The 24,259-nt window shown below is 31.5% G+C and overlaps 1 protein-coding gene across 3 annotated transcripts in view; it reads right to left on the bottom strand.

Moving 5' to 3' along the window:
• LOC129960790 (D-glucuronyl C5-epimerase B-like) overlaps nucleotides 1-24,259 on the bottom strand; it is a 74,274-nt gene that overhangs the window by 7,232 nt on the left and 42,783 nt on the right. The window contains exons 1-3 of one of the 3 annotated variants that reach the window (XM_056074434.1): nucleotides 20,559-20,676; nucleotides 9,269-9,420; nucleotides 6,867-7,417 (exon numbers count right to left, since the gene is read on the bottom strand). In XM_056074434.1, the coding sequence (XP_055930409.1) occupies nucleotides 6,867-7,417; nucleotides 9,269-9,342 (625 nt within the window). In that variant the 5' untranslated portion in view covers nucleotides 9,343-9,420; nucleotides 20,559-20,676. The other 2 variants (XM_056074435.1, XM_056074433.1) reach the window with 2 other exon arrangements.

The following is a 24,259-nucleotide window of genomic DNA, read 5'->3' as shown; positions in this document are numbered from 1 at the left end:
ATCGCGATGATGAAGTTCTAAATGCGGGTTATTGCAAATGCACTCATGTCCATAATTTAAGGATAATGCTATAAAAAAGTTAAAGAGTATTAAATAAAAGGTAAAGAGCAAAAAAGATGCTATATGTTTGATATCCTTAATAAAAATTGCGATTTTTTGCTCCCTGGAGCAAATAATAATAATAAAAAAAAACTATTTACAAAAACCAATATTACATGGTTGGTATGATGGTTAATATATAGTATGTTTCCCAGACGATGCAATACAGTCCGTACAACGCCTAGGCATGCTGAGTATCAAATTATCGATCTAACCTTGGAGAATATTACACCACTCATCAAGCAATGCTCTCCGAAGTTCCGGTAGATATGTAGGAGGTGGTTGACGGGCTGCAACTCGTCGGCCAAGCATGTCCCATACATGCTCTATTGGATTCAAGTCCAGTGAGAATGCTGGCCAGTCCATACGGCATACGGGTGATATCCTCCGATCGAAGGATGTTGGCACGGTGAGGACGGGCGTTGTCATCCATAAACACGAATTCTGCGCCCATGGCGTTCCGAAACAAACGTACATGCTGTTCCAGTAAGACGTCCCAATAGATTTGGCCTGTCATGGTTCCAATTTGAACATGCAGGTCAGTTTTGGAACCCAGAATAATTCCTCCCCCCCCAAACGAGCAATCCTGCACCACCGTAACGGTGTCGTTCAATGATGTTCTCTGGTGGTAACGGGTACATGGCGCTCTCCATATGAAAGACCGGCGAAAATCTGACTCCAAGCTAAACCTGGACTCGTCGGAAAACATCACACAAGCCCACTGTTGCGGTGTTCACAATGCATGCTCTCTACCTGGGGTGTTTGTGGGACCCCAAAAAATCCCCTGAAACTTTTACGGACTTACTACCGGCAAACATATAAACTACTACATTTTATGCAAATATTTTAAATTACCTGAATTAATTCTTTTAAAAAAAATTATCTAATTTCTGCTGCTTTTTTTATTTTCTGATGTTTGTGGGCTTGTCTTTTTTTTGTGGTGAACTTCATATTTGCAGGAAGGTTGACTTTTATTTTCCTCATTTACAGTTGAAGAAATTTCCTCGAGAACTGCACATGCAGAGGTAGAAGCAGTTTGCTTTTCTGCTAATGTAGAAGGTTTTTCAGAGACTTTTATAGGTGACTCATCTGAAATACATGTTATTAAGTCCTCTTGATATGTTTTCCAACTTCTGTTCATATTCAGTAAGAGATCTTTGTGAATTGGATCAGTCATTGGATTTTTTGAGCCATATTTTTCACATGAGGTTTCTTTAGAAGCCATTAAATCATATTTAATAGTCTGCACTGCATCTAGGGAATCAATCTTAAGAGAGGTTCTATAGTCAGTGACAAGTGTATCCATTAAGTTGAATGCACTTTCCACTAATGGGCCATGGAAGCAGCTAAGGCAGGCTTTGACCAATTTAGCCAATGTAGGATACTTATAATCATTTGTGAAATCATCTTTTAAATTAAAAACTTTAGACCAATATTTATCAATTGTACACTTGACTTGATTTCCACTTTCATCAGATGTGTAGAGCATTTCTTTGGTGATATCAATATCACTCTGGTATAACCTTATTTCAGCTTCTACTTTTGACTTTTCATTATCACTAAAAATATGGGACATAAAAGATGATAATTTTTCAAAAGCTAATATTGTACTGGTTTTACCTCTTAGCTCTGGATCTAATGCTGTAAAACTAATTAGATATGAATTTTTAAGGGGTAATTTCTGTTTCATATGCTGAAATTTCTAAATGAAATTCTCTTGCGTACATAAATAAAAAAATATTTCAATAAGCGAAACGAAAAATTTACACGTGCATCAATAAATGAAACGAAAATTTTACACAGCGGAGAAAAAAAAGTTGCGAAGCGATCAATGACAAATAGCTAATACGGCGAAAAATCCCCCTTCTCTACTTATTGGCGCCACGCCAGTAGAGATAAGACCTTTGAACCCAGAGTCACGTTATCGCACATCTGGTCGAACGAAGTCTCCCCCTTTTTTTTCTGCCGCGCCTACTTGCCGAAAAGAATCCAGAAGAGAATGTCCGAGAACCGGGGGAATGAGTCATAACTCGCAATAAGGAAAGAACAAAAAAGAAGTTTTTTCCTCCTTTTCACGCATTATCACTGCCTTTGGAGAAAGAAAGGAAAAGTTTTCACCACACACACTGACCTTGCGTTTTCTGCTTTAAAAGCAAACAAAATTACCCAGATCAAAATAAATAATTCATTATTATTCCTGCTTCCTTTTGAACGACGATCCCCGGAAATTCTGGGGATCGAAGTTCAAAATCCCCGGAATTCCGGGGTTTCCCCGGAGCACAAACACCCCTGCTCTACTCCAGGCTAACAGCAGGCGACAGTGAGTTGCAGTAAGTGGAACACATCTGACAGCCCTACGAGCATATAGACCAATCTGTCCTAAGCGTCTGTACACGGTCTGCCTTGAAACTGTCGTACCAGTGGCTTATGAGAGCTGACGAGACAGGTCTAATGCTGTGCTCCGTCTTTTTATTTGACAGTAACTGCCAAATACCGGTCCTCATTCGGCGTTGTAATTGGAGGGCGACCTGTGCTGTAACGTCTACTCACAGTACCATCATCTTGGAATCGTTGCCAAGGCCTGGAGATGACAGACACTCTGGGCGATTCCAAGTTCCTCGGATACTTCCAGCTGGGTACGCCCACATTCCAGACGGCCGATAATTCTACCCATAGAGCTGAGGTACCGATAGAGGGATTGCAACCCTACTTCGGTGTAGGACAAGATAAAATCACGTGATCTTGAGTCAGAATTTGTGTTCGCTGTAACTGTATTCTCCATTCCCCATTATATTTCAATGGCAGATTTTTTTCTCGCTTTTAACTGTTGGATTTTAAAACTTATTTAAACCATGGTTAACTATTGCTGTGCAATTGGATGCAAAGAAAAAGCTTCTAAGGATAGTCCTACATCATTTCACAGGTATGTACAATAAACATATTCTACTTATATCCACTTTAAGTCAATTTAAAATTTCGTAACCTCGTGATTCACTCAGTGATTTTGGTGTTATAACTGAATAATATTTCATAGTTTCTTTTAGTTATTGTATTAAATTATTTAACTTGTTATTAAGCTTCATTTAAACTGATGTAACTGCATTATATTTTGCTATTTGCTTTATTTTAATCTCGAATGTGTTGCAAGTGCTTGGCTACAAGCTTGGCGTGATTTTTTTCTCGCCAATACAAGTGTTTACATAAACATTATTGACCGATTAATAATTGTGTATTTATTTTAGTGCAAATAAAGTTCCTTATTATTTCTAATATGTTGTTTCTTTTTATACCATAAATATTCGAATCGTATTATACCGTGAAAGATATTAAATCATCATTGTGAATGAAATAGAGAAACTAAAACGTATGTTTTATTGAAACTGTTATATAGTAAAATTTCATAAATGTGCTAGCAGTAATTGCATGTTTTTATAAATTTTAATTAAGATCCAAAAAGAAACTAGTGGATATTCTAAAGATAAGGAATTATTAAGGAAAGAAATGCTATCTTTACAGATAAAAATTTTGTCTGAATGGTAACATTTATTAATAACTTGCGATATGCACATACCCTAAAACGTTTTCGTAAAAATTTCGATTTTTTTTTTATTATTTTGTTTTAAATCAACACATTTGAGATTCCAAAAATGATTTAATTTTGTTTCTGCGGTAGTTAGAAGCAAAGTTACCAGCAAAACTATACACCAGAAGCGAAATATTTAAATCTGATATTAACAAGGGGAAGGCACGAGGTTTATAATTGAGTTCGGGATGAGATTTTGTATAATGGTAGTATGCACTTAGAATGTTTATTTATGAAAATATTAAGACTCAATAGCCAACCTTAACACTTTCAAATTACCTTTTATGCTAATAATGTATAACTCGAACGAGCGCTTGAGTAGTTCAGTGGTTAAGGCACTGGCGTAGCATTCAAAATACCTGGGTTCGATTTTGGGTTAGTGTTTTTTTTTTTTTTTTTCCTAAATTATTTCAATTAATTTAACAGTTTTAATTGATATCTTTTTTATTTTTTTATGCAAAAATAAATATTTATTCTCCTAATTCTTGGATTAGAATTTAATTTTTAGAAAGAAAATTAATTAGAAATATGAATGCATATTTTTAAATATTCAGAAAAAAAAAAAAAGACTTGGGTCACTTTTATAAAAGTTTTTTTTTTATCTGTATGAGATAATGATAAAAATATTTGAACATGTAATGTAAAATTAAAAGTTGTTTTTAGGTAAGGAAAAGAAATAAAATGTTTACTTAAAGAAGAAAAATAATCACTTTTAATTAATGCACAAAAACAATGTAAAAAACTAAACATGTGTGTAGTCATTTTATGGGTGATATATGTATTTTAGAGTTCGATTTCCACGTGACTCTGAATTATCCTTAATTTATGGACATGAGTGTATTACAAAAGTAGCTTGTAAGGTATAAAAATATTGCATACAAAATATTATGTAAATGCGCTTGAATTTATACCTACTTTAAGAAATATAAATATGTAATATTTTACGTGAAGTAGGATGCAGTTTGAAGACAATGAAGATACTTTTAATTTCGTGACGTCGTTTTATTTCATTTTTAAGAAGCAAGCATATGTACAAGCGACGAGCACACAGAACGACACAGAAAGGAATGAGGGAAGAGCTCTTAGACATTTTATCCCTGGTCTTATATAACCTATGATTTTGATAGGTAAAATACTTCTTTACAGTGCTAATGTATTATGAAATTTCGATAGGGATTTTCGTTATACGGGTGGACAAGGTAGGGGAAACACAGGGAGATTTTAAAAAAGAATTTGCTTGATCAGCGGTATGTTATCTCTTCACGCGTAGTGTGGGAAAGTTAGATTTTAACTGATTCAACAATTTAACAAAGCTTCTCTTGAATTAATTAAGTAGAGACAGTGGAATTGGATCATGAAATAAGAGAATATTTTAGAATGAAGTTACTATGGGCTAAATTAAGATAAAATCTTGAAAATTAATTAAATTGAAATTAGAGTTAAAATATCATTACAAATATATATATATATATGAGAATCTGATTAATGAATTTGATTAATTTTAACCATGTCTATTTTTAAAATCAGCATTTTTTATGACTCTTCTAATTTTATTGAAATTGTTTTTAATCAGGAATAACAAGCAGCAGGCTAAATGTCTAAATAAAAGTAAACATTTACAATGCTTTTAAGTAGAAGATATGGTAATTAAGCAACTACTTGGGCATTTCTGCTAAATTGGACTAGTATCATTAAATCAGCTAAAAGGTGTTTATTAATATTTGTATAAAATATTTCATTCACAATAAAGGCTATTAAAGATTTTAGCTCAGTTGAATTCTAACAAAATTATGTCATATTTATAGCAAGCAATTTTTTTCTCTGTTAGATGCATTAGAATAACTTTTGTATCAAATGCAACCATTTCTTCTAATATTTTTTTTTGTTAAATGTCTCACAAGAATATGTTGTTCACTTTTCGTTAACAAAATTTTTTTAATGTAAAAATTGCCAATTATCAGTTAAAATTGCATTAATTTTCTTTTAAAGTTCCTCAAAGTGTTTTAACATTTGCATTCATTTTAATCAGTTCTATCAATTCAATGCAAAAAATTAGCACATCACAAACTACTTTAATATATTATAACAGGGGTGGGCTGACTTTCCCAGGGTATGGGCTACTTGTTGGTGTTGTGGTTCACCCAGTGGTGTAAGTGTGATGAGCTGAAAAAAAGCTCTACAATATTTATTATAATTCAATACTAAATACGGAATATGTACTTACCAACATAACTAACAAATATAATATCAAGTCATGCATTTAATATTAGTTCGAAATACATTAAAAAATATTTTCATTTAAAGTTAGTTCTCGTAGTTATAGTTAGTAGAAGACTTAGTGTGTATACTATCTACCAATATTGAATATCTCGGTATATAATTACTAGCTGCTAATCTTGCACTGGATTATAAGTGGTCGCCCGCGTGACGAGACGATATGTCCCCTTAATTATATTCATCGTTGAAAGTGCTGATTCACACAGGTAGGTAGACCCAAAGAACGATATTAAATGATATGCAACTTTTTTTAAATTAGGAGACTTTACTTCTTCTATTAGATTCCAAAAGTTATTCTTACTGTGACGGCGCTACTATATTGATCAGTATTTCTGTGAAGTGAACTGAAACTGGACCTGATCTTCATGGTATAAATAATGTGATATCAATTTTTAATTTGTACTTACTCACTTGTAACAACAGCTGTTAGAATATCAGCACGCTGGTCGCGTGTGAAGTTGTTATTATGTTTTATTAATAAATATTTCGTTTTTGTTAAGCGGAGTTTTATTCTTGCAAAATACAAGCTAAGAACTAGGATTAAACCACACTTACGTTCTGAACAACGTGTTTTTAAAATTTTATCATTTAAAGAAGAAAAACTTCGTTTTTTTCAAGAGATAAAGAGAATATATAATTTATATTATATCGGTGTTCTATAAATATGTTTCTTTTAGTATGCATGTCTTAGGTCTTAGTAAAGGCGGTCACCTCAAAATATCTTGGTGGTCCACTGGTCGATCGTGATCGACTTAATGCTAACCACTATATTATAAGAAACTTGTAGAAAATGGTTTAGAAATGTTTCAAGGAAACGTTCAAATTTACATTAAAAAATAATAACAAAAAAACCCAATAAAATCAAGAGGGTAAATTTGGCATACAATTTATAAACAAAAAAGCATACCTTCGCTGCCACTGATGCACTTTACTCGATCTCGTACTTCAACATTGTAATTCTCAAACCAAAGAAATACACTGCTTGGATCATACTTTTGCTTGGGAAAATATACTTTAGAATAACTGTGTTGCCAATCAAACTTATCCACACCCCCATGTTTCACTATCTTTCCATAAACTTCAAAATATTTGTGAAGGAATGAGAATGGAACATAAACTTCTCCATTGTCCTGTCTGCACGAAACAGAATATTCATCGTTTATGGAACACTCTATTTCTTCCAGCGCTCTAAGCTCACTTCTTAAATTAACATGTTGCTCTCCATCAGGTAAATCTTCATCTATTTCATTTTCCTCCAAGCGGAAGAAATCTGCACTTGAGGGTTCGGATTTTTTCACTGACTGTTTGTTGCAAGGTTCATTTATATGCCACTGCTTCTCAGTAGAAGTGACAATTGTTCCACAGTTTGTCCAATAAGAAAATGTGGTAAAAATAACAACTATGGTAAAAACGACCAGCAGCAGCTTGAGGCTAATCCGTACCCTCATCGGTGAATCACTACAATGAAAATATAAAAACTTATTTTACTTTGGTAATGTTATTTTTAAACTAAAGAATAAAAACAGAAGTTTTGCTTGGCAGAACACAATTTTCAATATAGTAGTAAACAGTTTAAAACAAAATGAACCCAAATATATTAACGAAATATAATATATAATTCAAGTCTAGATTTTTATTTACTACCTTTACAAGCAGTACATATATTTATTAGTACATTTACCTATTTGTATGTGGTATAATTTTGATAATTACATGGCTAAAAGGAAGAAACTTTTTGAATGATTTAAAAAAAAAATCAGTTTCGACCACGGGAGGTAAATTTTTACACAGGCGTGATGCGTACTTTCGCACCAGTAGATAAGGAAGAGACAGAATTTCCCCCTTTAGTGGGAGTATTTCAAGATTCTGATAGGGATACGTGTCGCTTTAAGTAAGGAAAACTTTTGTATCGTTGAAAAAGAAGCGAGGATGTTAATGACTTTTATCCCTTCGCTCTCGTCGCAGGAAATAACGGTGTCGGCAAATTTTTTTAAGCGCATGTTTGAAATAATTAAATAAAACAGTGGGATTTGGAACAGGAAATAAGTGAACATTTCAGAATGAAGTTAACATGGGCTAATTTAAGATAAAAATTAGAAAATTAATTAGCATTTAAATTAAATAATCATTACATGTTCACCCAATATTTAGTACTAATTTTGGATAACAAAAATAAAGGATGTTATTTTAGCGAATATACAGTGAATTCATTTAAAGAATAATTTTCTGGTATGGGTTTATATTTTAGTGAGTCATAGATGAGAAATGATTGAAACACCCCTCTGTTAATTGTCAGACCATGGTATATGTGACATACATTGGCCATGTTTGGCATTATTGAAGTAAACATAATGAAAGCAGAAGGATTCTTTCAATGTTACACATAATGTAGTTTACATCTAGATTTTGTCACTGATCCATTTTTTTTTTTTGCAAATTTTTTGAATTCATATATAAATTAAAAAAATTAATAGATATTTCTTGAGTTTCCATATTATTTTTTTAAATTTCACAAACTCAAATAACTGTGAAAGTGCACTTAATGAATATAATTACAGTCCACACAAAAAAACAAGGAACATTTAATTATTGATTTACTATCACTAAATTTCGATACCGAAGCTTCATATAAACAAATAAGTGTTATTTCACAAATTATAGATGGCTACAAAAGTGGCACATAATTAACTTAAACAAACAGTACTGCAATAAGGTTAAAAATTTATCACTAGTTTTGAACGGATGAGAAGTTATTATGTAAATTCAATTATATTGCAACATTTTCAAAATATCAATACAAAAGAAACCTTTTATAAATGTGAACTCAGTTACTAAAATGGCAAAATCTCATAATAAATTTTTGAATACATATTAATTAAAATACATAGTATTAGAGTTTTTTAGTACATACATCAATTACTTTTTTTGATTTTCAAAACAATATATATAAGAAAGGTGTATTCACAAATAGCACGAAAAGCAGTTTTAAAGAGTGTATTAGAATTTGTGTGTGAATGGTAAACAAGTCAAATCTATCAGTAAGAATTTTGCCATATTCAATGAATTATTATTTTTTCAGTTTATCAAAAAATATAACTAATTATAAAATTTTAAATGGGGGACAAAAATCCGCTTACAATGTTTGTGATAATTTTTCATTATAACAAGAAGGAATCTATTCACAATCTCAAAGTCAGTTACATTTTTTAGTAATATGTTCTGCATAAAAAAATGAGAAATTCCATGTTATGTGTATTAACAACAAACAATTACAGAATAATAATTATTAAATAAAACAATAAAGAGTACCTTTGTTCACTATTAATGCTGTTGGGGAGCAGACTAGAAGCAGCATTAATTTTTGCTTTGATAAAAGAATTCATCCAGCAATCTTTACATTAGGAGACATACTCAGATTCTGCTGCTTGGAACATTTTATTCTATGCAGCATCTTGTCACATCTGTAAAAAAAAATGTGAAATATAATAAATTTCATTAATAACAAATAACAATAATAGGTAAACATTCTTGATAGATGAGAAAATGTTTAAAAGCATGGCACTTAGTAATAAAAGTAGTGTAACTTAACCTCCAACCATGTAGTTTCTCGCTAAATTTAATTTTATGATATTCTGCTTTGTAACTGCATTTTTATTTCATTCCAAATATAATGAATTTAATAAAAACAGATTTTAAAATACATTTTTATCAGAGTGTCAAAAAGTAGAGATTTGCCATTTTAATTATTTTCAACTTTTTAGTCTTTAATTTATAATTCATTATCATAAATATATTTATGAGAACAGTAAAGCATCACGTAACTCGCGAAGATTCCGAAGTAGAGGGTCTTCCTTCCGATATGTCGATTGAGATGTTTCCACATATTATCACAAGAATTAATATCTGGGGAATTCGGAAGACAAGGTAATTACTAAAGCACTTCCTCACGCTTCTTGAATCATGCACTTTTGGAAACATGGCGTGTAGCATTATCCAGGCTGAAACACGCTATCATTCGCAGAATATTCATTTGCCATTCAAGGATGTACTTCAACGATAGATGAGTATGAACAGCTATTAAAGGCCCATTCCACAGGGTTTAATGGACTTACAGCATGCCAAGAAAACATGCACCAGACCAACACACTGCATCCTCTACTTTGTTGGTGACTTACAATATTTTCTGGAAGTTGGTTTCCTGATGTCTCTTGGCGAATACGTCAGCGCCCATTGATCCGGTGCAGTAGAAAACGAGGCTCGTCTGAAAAAGCAATCTTTTTTCACTATTCAAGGGTTCAATGTTTGTACTGTAATGCAAATGCACTCTTATCAGCATGGGTGCTGAAATCAGATGTTTGCCTCGAAAGCAAATACGCAATACAACGCGTTGGACAGTTGTCCTAGATAGTTTTATGGTGCATTGCTGATTCATTTGGCCATCAATGCATCGATGGGAGCGTGTCGCTCACTCTTATCATTAATGGTGCGTGGTGCTCCCACAACTTGCACGCGTGGATTGCATACTCTCTTGATTCTTCCAGTTATTGTACACATTTATTATAGCACTACGTGAACACTTTACAAAAGCTAAGGTTTCAGAAATGCTGCCGCTGCTTGCTGTGTACACGATTATCATACCCTTTTCATTGTCATTTAAATAGCGTAACTTATCCATTACGACAACTATTACTATGCGAGCCTGTACTCTGAAACCCTCTTTACATGCCTTTCAACAAACTGGTTTCTCAGAATAATATATGTTTGCATTAACCTACGTGGTGGTCATCATAAAATTATGACACGACTGTGTAGTACTTTATAAAAATAGTTATAAAAACTTATTTATAATTTTTATTCTAAACTCTTGAAATGATGATACAGAAATATGAAATATTCTATTGCCATTACGTTATACAAACAAAACAAACAAACAAACAAACAAAAAAAAAAAAAAAAAACTCCCTCAAAATGAGAATGTTAAAGAGAATAAGACATAACATTGCTTATTTTATAAATTCGATTTCACTCATTACAAGTTTCATGCTTACAACATCATATGCTAATATATAAACTTGAAATAAATTTTAGCACTGGAAGGTTTTTAATTAAAGCTACTGAGGAAACGATGCCAATATTAAAAACCAATCTGAATAGAAATTTAACGAAATTAAGACATCAAATGACATTAAAATGTTACTTCCATTAAGCAATATACATGTAAATAAAGCAACTCATTTTAAAAAACTTTTAAATACAGTAAACCCTCGACAAGTTACATTATTACTCGTGAGGTAAAGAAGCGCCCCGGACAGTTAAACGTCCAGGGAAAAAAAAAAAAAAAAAAAAAAAAAAAAAAACTTAAAACCAATAGTAATGGAAATAATTTTTATTACAGTTAATAAGGAGGACATGACACGATTATTATTGTTATTCTTAAAGCTGGAAAAATGACTGAGACACAACTATTTATTTGTTTCCGTGATTATCACAGAGTGTCATCCTCTTTCTTCATTTTAGTCAATTTCCATTTCAAAATCAGAAGTTCCTTTGGCTTATAATAAGGTAAAAGTGTCTTTTTCCCTATCGCTGCTTTCATAATCAACTAGTGTTATCAAGATCAATGAATTTTTCATTCGTCATTTCTCTATCAATTCTATGACTTGCATTTTTCATATTTTAAAATTCTTCGCCACCAACCGCATTTGCATTTTATACGATTTCTTTGACTTCATTTTTAGTCAATGGAAAATCTTAAAAATTGTTGGCGACTTCTGGCCAGAGCTGATGCCAGCTTTGATCTGCTTATAAATAAAACTCTAGCATTCGATAAGTTAAAGATTTTTTAATTCAGATAACATGGTTGTACCAAACCGCATTCTATATATACGCTCGGCAAGGGTTCACTGCACTCTTGTTTAAAAGGAAATAAATCGGCGCTCAGAATCAAAATATTCTCCTTATCAATGTACAGAAAAACCTATTTGATAATCTAATTTCAAAACGAATATAAGCTATAAATGAAACCTTCAATCTTCTGAAGCCTTTAATACAAACTACGAAAAGTTAATTTTCAAATTTTTTTTTTGAAGCAAGCAAAACAAAATTAATTTTCAAGAAGAAATGTAATTCATCTTTCTAATTATTTTTTCTTCTTGTTTTTTCTTGTACACGAAGACAAAATATAGTAATCGTCAAAAGGTTTGACCTCGAGAATTTGAAGAATTCATCATTTTAGGCCTCCCTTAGTCAGGGAAACCTTTTTTTTTGAAATTATGTTTGTTTCACAGTGAAATTTAGTATGCGATCTTCACACCAAAATGGATAATTTCTATCTAAATTTGGGCGAAATCCGTCAACGAGAAATCAGTTTACCCATAACTGTGCAAATGAATATATAATTTCAAAACGGCGTGAATAAGATTGATGAAATTTGACATAGATTTTATCACCAGCAATATTGTTACAAACCTGTAATTTTACTTCCCATCACGAATAGTGTTATCATAAAAAAGTCTGATTTACAGTCATCCGTATTGGATGCAGCCGGATGCCAAGCCAATGATCCCAGAGTTTGGCGACAAAATGGACAATGCTCTAAACTTTGAGAATTTTATCGATCCGTCCATTAGGAACCGAGATACGCTTGATTGGTCTAGAAGATTCTAGGCCCGCCCCAGGGAACTATAAAAGGCCGGCACTCTCAAGCTGTGGTCGTCGAGAGGATAGCGAAGCAACAGAGGAGTGCCAACGTTGCGTGGAGCGAGTGCTGAGCTGAGCTGTGAGCATCAAATTCTGTTGTCTACTGAGGAAGCATCGTCGTATCTTTTGTGTAGTACCCAGTAGTGAGTCGGCAGTTAAAGCAAGGAGACAGTGGGAGGTTCAGCCGTTTTGGAGAGACCGTAGAGCGAAGCTCCGAGGATCCCCTCTCCTGCTGGATTCTTTCTGGCCGTTTCGTGTGCTGTGGACGATTACTTGTGGGCTACTGTCTGCTATAGTGTGTTGTCCTGTGTTCGTCTCGGCTGTAAATATTTGTCGTCTGTGTATTCGTCGTCTTTGTGTACTCGTGCTCTTCGTGTAAATAAACGTCGTTGTTTTCTACTGAGGCCAGCTGACTGTGTGTTCTCATACCATACACTACACTATAGAAGCGAACCCGACAGGTGAAGAAAATCCGTAACAATATAGATAGTATATGTCAAATTTTGGATCAAATCTGTCACCGAGTTGACCAGCTATTGATAAAATAAGTAAAATTGGTAGATTAGTATCATGGTAGTATGGTTAAAGGGATGTGCAGAATGCACTTTTTATTACTTTCATTACACTACGAAGCAAATAATTACATACTGCGTCATATTGAATAACAACACGAGGAAGCCGAGAAAAGAACACTACCATTAATTACTGATGGTTACTTGGTATAAGTTGGCCTCTTTATATATATATATATAAAAAAAAACAAATTAGACAAAAAAAAAAAAAAAAGAAATAAAAGATTTCAAAATCTCCAGGAGATCGGGAAGATAAGAAATAACTTTTTTATTAACAGAAATTAACAGGACAGCGTTTTTATTGATACCCTTTTCAAAGATTTAAATGAAACTCTAAAAGTTAATTTGAATGAATTTAAAACCGAAATCATTCTACTGGTTAAGATGCGAAAAAAAGATAACAGATATTTAGCCTCTTTCAAGCAGATAGACACTTGGCATTTGAATCATGAAAGAGCAATCAATCAATCTTAACATTTTTGGACGGCTATTTTAAAAAAGTCATCGACATTCTCTTTTATGTGTGTCCTTGAAATTTGATGATGATCATTTTTCTGCACGAACATTCACCAGTATCAGTTAGCTAATTACAGAATGTGGTGTAACAGTGTCTGCAAAGGACATTATACCATCAACTTATTATCTATTTTTTTTTTAAATTTCTCATTTTGAAGAAAAAGAGGAGTTAGTTTTTAAAGAGAAACTAAATATTATAACCAAATGGTCCCCAAACTAAAATAACTAAGAAATGAAAAATTAAAAAGATTAATTAGCTGTAATCGAAGAAACTTCTGAAATTAAATGCTTTAATGCATACCATTTAATGTTTGCAGTGTTCTTGCCTTTCGAGCTATCAACTCACAATAATTTTCACTATCGACTGTAATTTCACACTGAAACAGTCGGAATTTACTACCAGTGACAAAATCAAAGTAACTAAATACAAACGTTAAAAAAGAGGGGGAGGGGGACAAATGGTGGCTGGTTTTGAAGATAAAATTAGCTGTTTCAAGATACGATTAGAGGTTTATCATAATACTGCAAAACTTTCAAGAAAGTTATTCTCTCAGTGGCGATGAATTCTCGCTCAAATAATGCTTTTAGAACTTCTGATTTAATAATAATCAACACCACACATTCTGAAATAAACCTATGGAAGAATTTGCGAATATTGTTTTTTTGGTAATCAAAAATGAAATAAAACAGTAGAACTGAAAGACTGTAAATTTAGATTAGGGAATAGATTGCAAATTTATTTAATTAAAAGAATTTATTTACAATGTAAAACAAAACCTTACATTCTCATATTTTAAACTAAAATTATGTTTCTGTTTTTTAATTTACTTAAAATAATTGATGACACTTTAAAACAACCACTCTCATAAATTAATAATAATAATAAAAGGTGTATACTTTGGTACTTTATTGCCAATATAGGATGATTGGGGATAATGGTAGTTTATTATAAACCATCTTCTGCTGCTTTTAGTGTTTCTTTATTCTTTAAATGTTAAAAGTGAAATATTTTCATCATTTAGAACTTTGAGATGCTTAGGAAATAAATAAATAAACTTTGTGTTTAAAATTTAATACACAATTAATCCTCTTTAAATTTCATTGAAACTAATGTCAGTTCAATAAGCTCTTCTATGTGTTTCTAAAAATAAATACTACGACCCTGATTCAGAGAGATATACAATACTTTTTCCTTTGTAAACGAGAAAATTAAAAAGAGGTGACACTAGAATAGCGTTCTTAAAATGAGTGTTTGGGAAAAGAGTTGCAATATAATTGCGTGACAGAATATTCGTTCAGCATACAAGTATAGAGCTGATATATAAATGGAGGGAGCTAGTCGTATGTTTCTTATCGAAACAAGTGCACCCAACATGAGTCACGTGACTTAGGGAGAATCTGAGAGAAAGAATACCTTTTTTTGGCGACATATCGCAAATCTTGGCATACTCAAAATCTGTCGTGCAATTTTTTGCTTCCCGGCATTGGGTCCGGTCAATTTTTATTTCTTGAAAAGTTTATTTATTTATTCTTTTCTTGTTTTGAGATTATCATTCTACTAAGCAAACTGGTTTCGAAAATAATTTTTCTTTTTCATATCATCAATAGCCGAGTTTGTTGATTTTAATCATGTTTAGTTTTTCACTTTGTTTTTTGCATTAATTAAAAGTAATTATTTTTCTTCGTTAAGTAAACATTTTATTTCTTTTATTTACCAAAAAACATCTTTTAATTTTACATTACATGTTCAAATACTTCTATCATTATCTCAAACAGATAAAAAAAAAAAACTTTTATAAAAATAGATTATAAAAGTGACCCAAGTCTTTTTTTCCCCCTAAATATTTAAAAAATACATTTGCATTTATAATTATTTTTCTTTTTAAAAATTAAATTTTAATCCAAGAATTAGGAAAATAAATATTTATTTTTACATAAAAAATGAAAAAGATATTAATTAAAACTGTTAAATTATTTTGAAATAATAATAATAATAATAATAATAAACCTAGCCCAGGATCGAACCTGGGTCTCGCGAATGCTACTCCAGTGCTCTAATCACTATACTATTCGAGCGCTCGCTCACGGTAACACATTATTAGTTGTTGTTTGTTTGTTTCTTATGGCACTTAAGCCGGAGGGGAGCGTCTCTTGTTTTTTATAGTAGCGCCAACTAGGGCCAAGAGTACGACTTTGCCACTCACGCATCTCTCATTCGCTTGCACAACCCCTTTTTACAGGAGGGCACATTCACACATCTCACAGATAGAACAAAGGAAGAACAACCATGCCCAAACCGGGACTCGAACCCAGGACGCCCAGATCGCGGGGAAGACGCGTTACCCCTATGCCAGGACGCCGGCACATTATTAGTATATAAGCTATATTGAAAGTTTCAAGGTTGGTTACTGAGCCTTAACATTTTTATGAATGAACATTTTAAATGTATACTACTACCATTACACAAAATCTCATTTCAAACTCAATTTTAAACATCGTGCCTTCCCCTTGTTAATATCAGATTTAAAATTTCGCTTCTGGTTTATAATTTTGCCGGTAACTTTGCTTTTAACTACGGCAGAAACATAAGTAATTCATTTTTGGAATCTTAAATGTGTTAACTTTAATACAAAATAATACAGAAATTCGAAATTTTTACGAAAACGGTGATTTTAGGATATGTACGTATAGCAAGTTTTTAATAAATGTTGACATTCAGACAAAATTTTTATCTATAAAGTTAGCATTTCTTTCTTTAATAGTTTCTTACCTTTAGAATATCCACTAGTTCTTTTTAGATTTTAATTAAATTTTATAAATACAAGCAATTATTACTATCACATTTATGATATTTTACTACATAACATTTTCAATAAAACATACGTTTTAGTTTTACTATTTCACTCACAATAATGATTTAATATCGTTCACGGTATAATACGATTCGAATATTTATGGTAAAAAAGCACAACATAGTGGAAATAATAAGTAAATTTATTTGCATTAAAATAAATACACAATTATTAATCGGTCAAAAATGTTTATATATATTGAAGAGAAAATAAATCATGCCAAGCTTGCAGCCAAGCGCGTGCAACACATTCGAGATTAAAGTAAAGCGGGTAGCAAAATATAATGCAGTTATATCAGTTTAAATGAAGCTTAATAACAAGTTAACTAAATTAAATACAATAACTAAACCAAACTATGAAATATTATTCAGTTATAACATCAAAATCCCTGACTGACCCAAATTACGAACTTTTAAACTGACTTTAAATAGATATAAATAGAATATGTTTATTCTACACAGCTGTGAAATGATACAGGACAATCCTTAGAAGAATTTTCTTTGCATCCAATTGCACAGCAAGAGTTAATCATGGCTTAAATAAGCTTTAAAATGTAAGAGTTAAAAACGAGAAATAATCTGCAATTGAAATATAATGGAGAATGAAAAATGCGGTCACAGCGAATACAAATTCTCTCCCGAAGTCACGTGATTTTATCTTGTCCGACACCAAAATAGGGTTGCAATCACTTTATTACTAATTCAACTCTATGCATACAAGTTTACGTTTGCTGCAATGCCATAGAATGTTGTACTATTGCAGCTACTCTATTTAGAAAGGTCAAATAAGGTATTATGGGAAAAAGAAGGGAGATAGATCTAGGAGGATACGAGCCTTTTAACTCCAATAAAATCATGCATCGATTAATTCCCCCCCCCCCCTTTTAACGCTCTGTCCAACGTCAAAATTTTCAATAATAATTTTAAAACTATAAAATGTCTATACAAAGAGTATGCCAACGTAAGTAAATGAAGATTTTTTTTTATTTATTTACAGAGGGCTTTATTTATTCTGTTTTCAAATAAGAGCAAAAAAATCTACTCAAATATGAAACTTTTCCCCAAGTATCCTGTAATTTATTTAATGAATTAAAAAAAATTCCAATTTATTTACAATAAATACAATATTGATATAAATGCATAAATTAGTTATAGTTTTAAAATATCGATATTTCAATATTTTTTATATGTGATTAATTTGATTGTTCGTGACTTCTCATTATATCGTTTGCATTACTTAGCGACAGCCTATGACAAATCTAATACGTAAAATAGGAGAAATTACCTATAGAACATGACAAATTATTATTTATTCTGTTTTGTGGAATTAGGCCTATTCCTACTCCGAACATTAAATAACCGAACTCCTAAGAGTTTACAGGAATCGATATTTTTCAGTTAAGATGGCAGGTCATCGCCTTTGAATAGCGAGAGAACGATCACTAGCGAGAATTTAAATGAAGAATTCAGAATTCCCAAGTTTCCATATATAGAGAATGATTAAGGTGCAGAAGCTTACGAAAAAGGCACATTTTTTGTCGGAAATAAATATTTTATTAAAGTTTCAAAAATTAATATCACAAAATTAATCAACTGTTATGCTATCTTGGCAGACTTGCACATAAAGAACAGATAGAAAGATGAAAAAATGCAAAGATAATTTAGAAAATGGCTGTTATCTTTCAAAATAGTAATAATAACAATAAAAAAATTAACTCCCTTATTTTGTTTAAAAATCAGTTTTAGTTTTTTTTTTTCTAATCAGGCACGAAACTAATAAATTTTTCTCATGATTTTGACCAACAGCCAATACACTAAATTTAGATTTTAAAACTATGACTTCAGTAAAAAAAAAACTCAATGTTCCTTTAAATATAATATTTATCTATCACTCCCTCTATGTTAAAATGTTTCTTCAAGAAACAAGCATGTATAGATAGCGATAATGGATCTTCGCGGCAAGTATTAAGAAGGGCAGAAATGAGAACATCAGACCTTATAAAGAGCAAAGAGATATTTTAACCATTAAAGTTAGCAAGTGATGAAATTTTCCATTACTAATATGAAGATAAACTTTTTATTACCATTACTGAGTTCATTCTTGGAAGGCGAATAGGATAACAGCCAGGTTTCCTATTCGCCTTCACACATGAGCTCACACATTCTCATATTTAATTTCATTGGGCTAATAAAGCTGCTTTCCCATTAACTCTCGATTAGATTCTCTTATAATAAAAATTAAATATCAATTTAAGAAAGTATAAAATATGCAGCTTTTATCATATTTCCTACAATTTCATATGATCGCATAAAATCACCAGGGGCTGAGGATTCAGAATAAGCTGATAAATCCAGTACAGTGCCGTTCTAAATGAAGAAACGAATCCGCCACTGCGAGTTCGAGTAGGAAGAAAAAGGCTAAGCGACAGAGAATATAAATAGCACTGAATTGCTTTTCTGAAAAAGTTTTTTTGTCAAATATGGTCACAGACATATAATACAAGTCTATAAGAGCAAGTCCGGTTTCTCTGTTACGTAAGAAGATTGACATTGTTCGAAGATGCTGAACGTGCAGGATATTATAACGGCAGAATTATTTTAAAATAAATCAATTTATATGCAATGGAGACGGTTAAATCCAAAATATTTCTTGAAGGACTTCTCTTCTCATGAGAAAAATTTTTGCTTTATTTCTCTTCCCGTGAATACGATGTCGCAAACTTGATAAAATGAAAGAAAAATGTCTGAAACCGCATCTTTTTTTCAATGAAAAACGGCGAATACAAGATGCGATGCTAACTACAGTTTCGCGTGACAGCAAAACATCTCGCGCGTTTTGAGAAGTAATGTTCACGGATAAGTAATTTGAGTGAAGTCCAATCTAGGTACGTGCCATACGGAGGACAGACACTCGGTCTATAGAGAGTACAATAAAACATTACGGTAAAAAGAGTTTTTATCCTGAAAAACAGGGTTAGCGAATTTCATCGTAACTTTGAAAAATATCCGTGTTTCAAAATTTTTATTTTAAGCGTTTAATTTTTTTTACTTCAGTCTTATTTACAAAAAGTTAACTAAAATCAATAAAATACAAGTTACATTTATGGTTGAAAGAGCCTAGAAAAAGTTGTGCAGGAATGTCTTTATGTTAAACGATAGACATTTATTAAACAAGTTTAATCACTTTTAAGCAAATGTTTAAAATAAATATCAGGATTTAAATAAATTAATTTCAGAAGTAAACAAATTAAATTTCGACTTAAGTGCTCTATCTGCTCCAGAGATAGAAGAAAAAACTTTCACGCTTTTACGCAGGAGCAATTTCTAAAAATTTCATACATTAATGAAATCACGATAATACAATACAAAAGCCATGCATTTTCTTTTTTTTGTTTCATGATTAACATGTTAAGTAAGATAACAAGATAATATTTCCAATAAGTATATATTAATGTGAATTATTTTTGAGGAATAAAAGAGCTTTTACTCCAAAAAGAAATTAAATGCAAATAATTAAAGTATTTTCAAAAACTGAACAACATTTCTAGTAACACAAACTTGAAAAAAAAAAATATTAAAATTTTTTTAGTATTATAAATGCTTAAATATGATAGATCGAAAGATATTTTAATTCATTTAATGTGCAGAATCACACATGAATGTTCGCATAACAGTTGTATAGAAAAGTTAAATTAAACATATATGCACAAAGTAGAAAACAGTAACATATCTACAGAAAGCTATCGCTTCTCTCGTGTATTAAAACATTCCATTTATAAATTACCTCCCATTTTTTGCTCCGAATTTTAATCTTTTCCATTTTCGACATTAAAGTGGTGACATTCAACATCTTCCGCACGATCACCCCTCACGTTGCACAGACAAGGTTAATTTTTCTTATAAAATAGTCCACAATAAGTGAACAAAATCAAAATTATATCCGGTAACAAAGAGGATGTACCTTTTTCTTGTAAATTTCTTTAATATTAGCCATTCAGTATCACACACTCTTAAAGCCCCAACCGCACTTGACCTCATGAATTAAAGGTTAATCTGTGATGACTTATTCGTCTCGAGTCAAAAAGTGTCAAACCAATGAACTTGATTACTCATAAGGAGCATTTCAGTGGAGAGTGTATTTATCAACTTGCGGTTTCATTTCCTCTTCCTTGCCTACAGCGACATCTCAGCATCGGTAATTTCATTTTTAATACGAATTGCTCTGCAATTCCTTCCTCCACACTTCTAGTCATCTATTGCGAAACCAAATAAATCAAAAATATAATTTCTTCCATTAAATACTGAAAAACTTATTAATTTAACAAATATATAACATCTGTACTTCTGACACCAAAAGTTGACAAAAGACAAAACAAACTGAAAGCGGTAAAGGGGTGAGGGCGCAATTGCCAGATACTAACAAGATATATTGACTTCTGTTTTTATCATTTCTAACGCTAAATATTTCTTCAGAATTCATTTTTGAATAAGATAAAAAATGACAGTAAACCTATTTTCTGGGTACTCATGTATATAAGCATTATTACATTAAATAGATAATTATCATATTTAGGTGTGTTTTTTTCGTAGTAAAGCTGCACTGAACACTAAATGTTTAGAAAGAATCTTCTTTCATAAGAGAATTTGCAATATTACTGTTAATGTCAAATTTTTATCACAAACCGTAGGAGCATTACAGCATTGCCAAGCTAGTCTGAAATAAAATTTGGAAAGAATTTTTTTTTTTTTTTAATCTATAAAGTTCCAAACACAGTTAGTTCCCTTCTTTAAAGAAAGTTTAATAAGAAAATGCATTATCGCATTTTAAAACGACTTTACACGAAAATCAAACAATACAATCGCGAAACATTTACATAGTTATTGAAAGCAATTTTTCGAGAGAGGATTCTCACAACCTAATTCTTAAGATTCTTTCTCCAGACAATATGGTGCCTCCTAGGCTAATGTTTCGCGAAAGGCCCTAAGAAGATTTAACACGTTATATTTCAGATCCGTGGTCGATAAGAAGAAACTTTTGGAATGAACTCCAATTTATTTTACCACGATAGCCACAATTTGCATAAGGAGGCGATAGATGGAATAAGTCAGTTCGCACAAAAAACACAAGAGAAAAGTGACAGAAATTTTTTCCTTCAGTGATTTTACTATGAGATTCTGATAGGGATTTCTTTGACACGTGTCGACTTAGAAAAGGGAATATCAGATATCTTTAAAAGAATGTTGTAGGCGTTAGGGATTTTTATCCTTTCGCTCGTGGCATGGGATTTTCCGATTCAGCAATTTTTTAGAGCGCTTGTTAAAAATAATTAAATAAAAAAGTGGGAATTGCATCAGGAAATAAGAGAAAATTTTAGACTAAAGTGATATGGTTAATGTAAGATAAAAAAAAGGAAATAAAGTAATATTTAAATAAGATAAAAAAATCACACACACACACACATACACACACACACACGCACACACACACACACACACACACGCACACACACACACACACACACACACACACACACACACACACACACACACACACACACACACACACACACACACACACACACTATTATTCAGGGGTGAATACTCAATTTTATTTTTAAAAAATAAACACTTTCTAAGCACTTTTAGAGAAAAAATAAGAACCAACAATAATGTAATAGTTTTAGAGAGAACTAGGTATTACTATGAAATTCACTAAGTTGGGCAAGAAAGATCCAATTTTTATACAAATATGAAATTAGATAACCAACAATAACTGCAGAATATTTTCACAAACACTGAAGAAAAAATTATTTAATATATTTTTTTTCTGCAGGTTTTTAATGAAAAATGTTACTAAAGACTTGATTGAATATCTAAAATGACTTTTATTACACTAGAGTTAGCAGTATTAGGAAAAAAAAAAAAAAAAAAAAAAATTACTCCACCATTTTTACTTATATACCAATTTCTTAAGAAGGAGGAAAAGAAAAAAAAAAAAAAAAAAAAAAGATAAGAATATAAATAAACAAATCTGATATACAAATCTCCAAATTTTATTAATTACGTACACAAAGTTTTCTGTTTCTTAAAAAAAAATTGCTACCTAAATCCTCCAACTCTTCAGTTTTCTCACTAATAACTAGCTCTTCGCAACGCTTTAGATTTTGTTAGTAAAGAAAAGTCTCTTGCTTGTCCAACTTGTTGAGTCAGAATATTAGCTTTGCTTTCAATTTCAGCAATTTCTTTTTCAAAGATTTACTAAAGACTTCATTGAATATCTAAAATGACTTTTATTACACTAGAGTTAGCAGTATTAGAAAAAAAAAATTACTCCACCATTTTTACTTATATACCAATTTCTTAAGAAAGGGGGGGGGGGAAATAAGAATATAAATAAAACAAATCTGATATATAAATCTCCAAATTTTATTAATTACGTAAACAAAGTTTTCTGTTTCTTTAAAAAAATTTGCTACCTAAATCCTCCAACTCTTCAGTTTTCTCACTAATAACTAGTTCTTCGCAACGCTTTAGATTTTGTTAGTAAAAAAAAGTCTCTTGCTTGTCCAGCTTGTTGAGCCAGAATATTAGCTTTGCTTTCAATTTCAGCAATTTCCTTTTCAAAGATTTCTTTTGTCACAAAGAAATCAAATTCTTTCTTTCTTTCTTTTATGTCATTGGCAGAAATTTCTTTAGCCTTCTGTTCTTCCAAAAAATAGGTAATATTTCGAATGGTAGATGCTGCTGATATTCTCAATTGTTTAGTAATGTTTACTGCTTTATTTTTAAAAGTCATAAACCATTCAGTGGGCTCACAGAATTGTTTAGATGAATTAAAGCTCAAGATGAATTAAATACACATTTTCCCGGCATATAGTAATAATGTTCTAAAACATCTACACAAAATTACCAGCAGTAAAAAATATTAAAAAAATTCATTAATATAATAACAAATGATTATAAAGAAGTAGTAACCAAGCGCAGAAAAGCAACAGTGAATTAAAGTAATTTAAAAACAAATTCACGTCATGTCCGAGAATACATAAAATTATCCAAGGGGGAAAAAGCCCCCCCCTCTAGACATGCAAAGGAGATGAAAAAAAAGTCAAGTCAATGAAAGGCATGTATTTTCCCCCACAGTCAGTGTTTCCCTAAACTCAGGGAAAATCTTCTACACTATAGATCAGACACTATAAAAATTATACATCCATATAATCAACCCAGCAGATCTAGCGTGGAGGAAATCCTGTTTTTTTTAAAATTAATTATTTATTATTATTTTTATTTCTTCAGAAAGAAAAAGTAAGAGCCTATATACAAAAAAAAAAAAAAAAAAAAAAATTGCTTTTGAGGTCTTTTTATAAGGACAATTAAGAATAAGCAGTTTTTAAGGATTTTTAATGATGCTACGCACACTATTATTTCTTCGAAATTCAGCTTTGAGGCCTTAGGATGTTCAATTCGTCCGTTTATAACTGTAACCCCTAAGGGCGGGGGGTGCTTAAGATCATCGGACCCCCACATTTTGCCATATTATATATATATACACTGAAAATAAAAGTGTATTAGAATACATGGTGCAACTAAGTGTTAGCTCATATAAATAAATATACTAAAACATAAACACAATGCATTTGAGTTAAACTAATTTAAATGTCAGAA

Source organism: Argiope bruennichi, chromosome X2 (assembly GCF_947563725.1).
Source record: "Argiope bruennichi chromosome X2, qqArgBrue1.1, whole genome shotgun sequence".
Lineage (NCBI taxonomy): Eukaryota > Metazoa > Arthropoda > Arachnida > Araneae > Araneidae > Argiope > Argiope bruennichi.
This window is presented reverse-complemented; position numbering and strand designations above follow the sequence as displayed.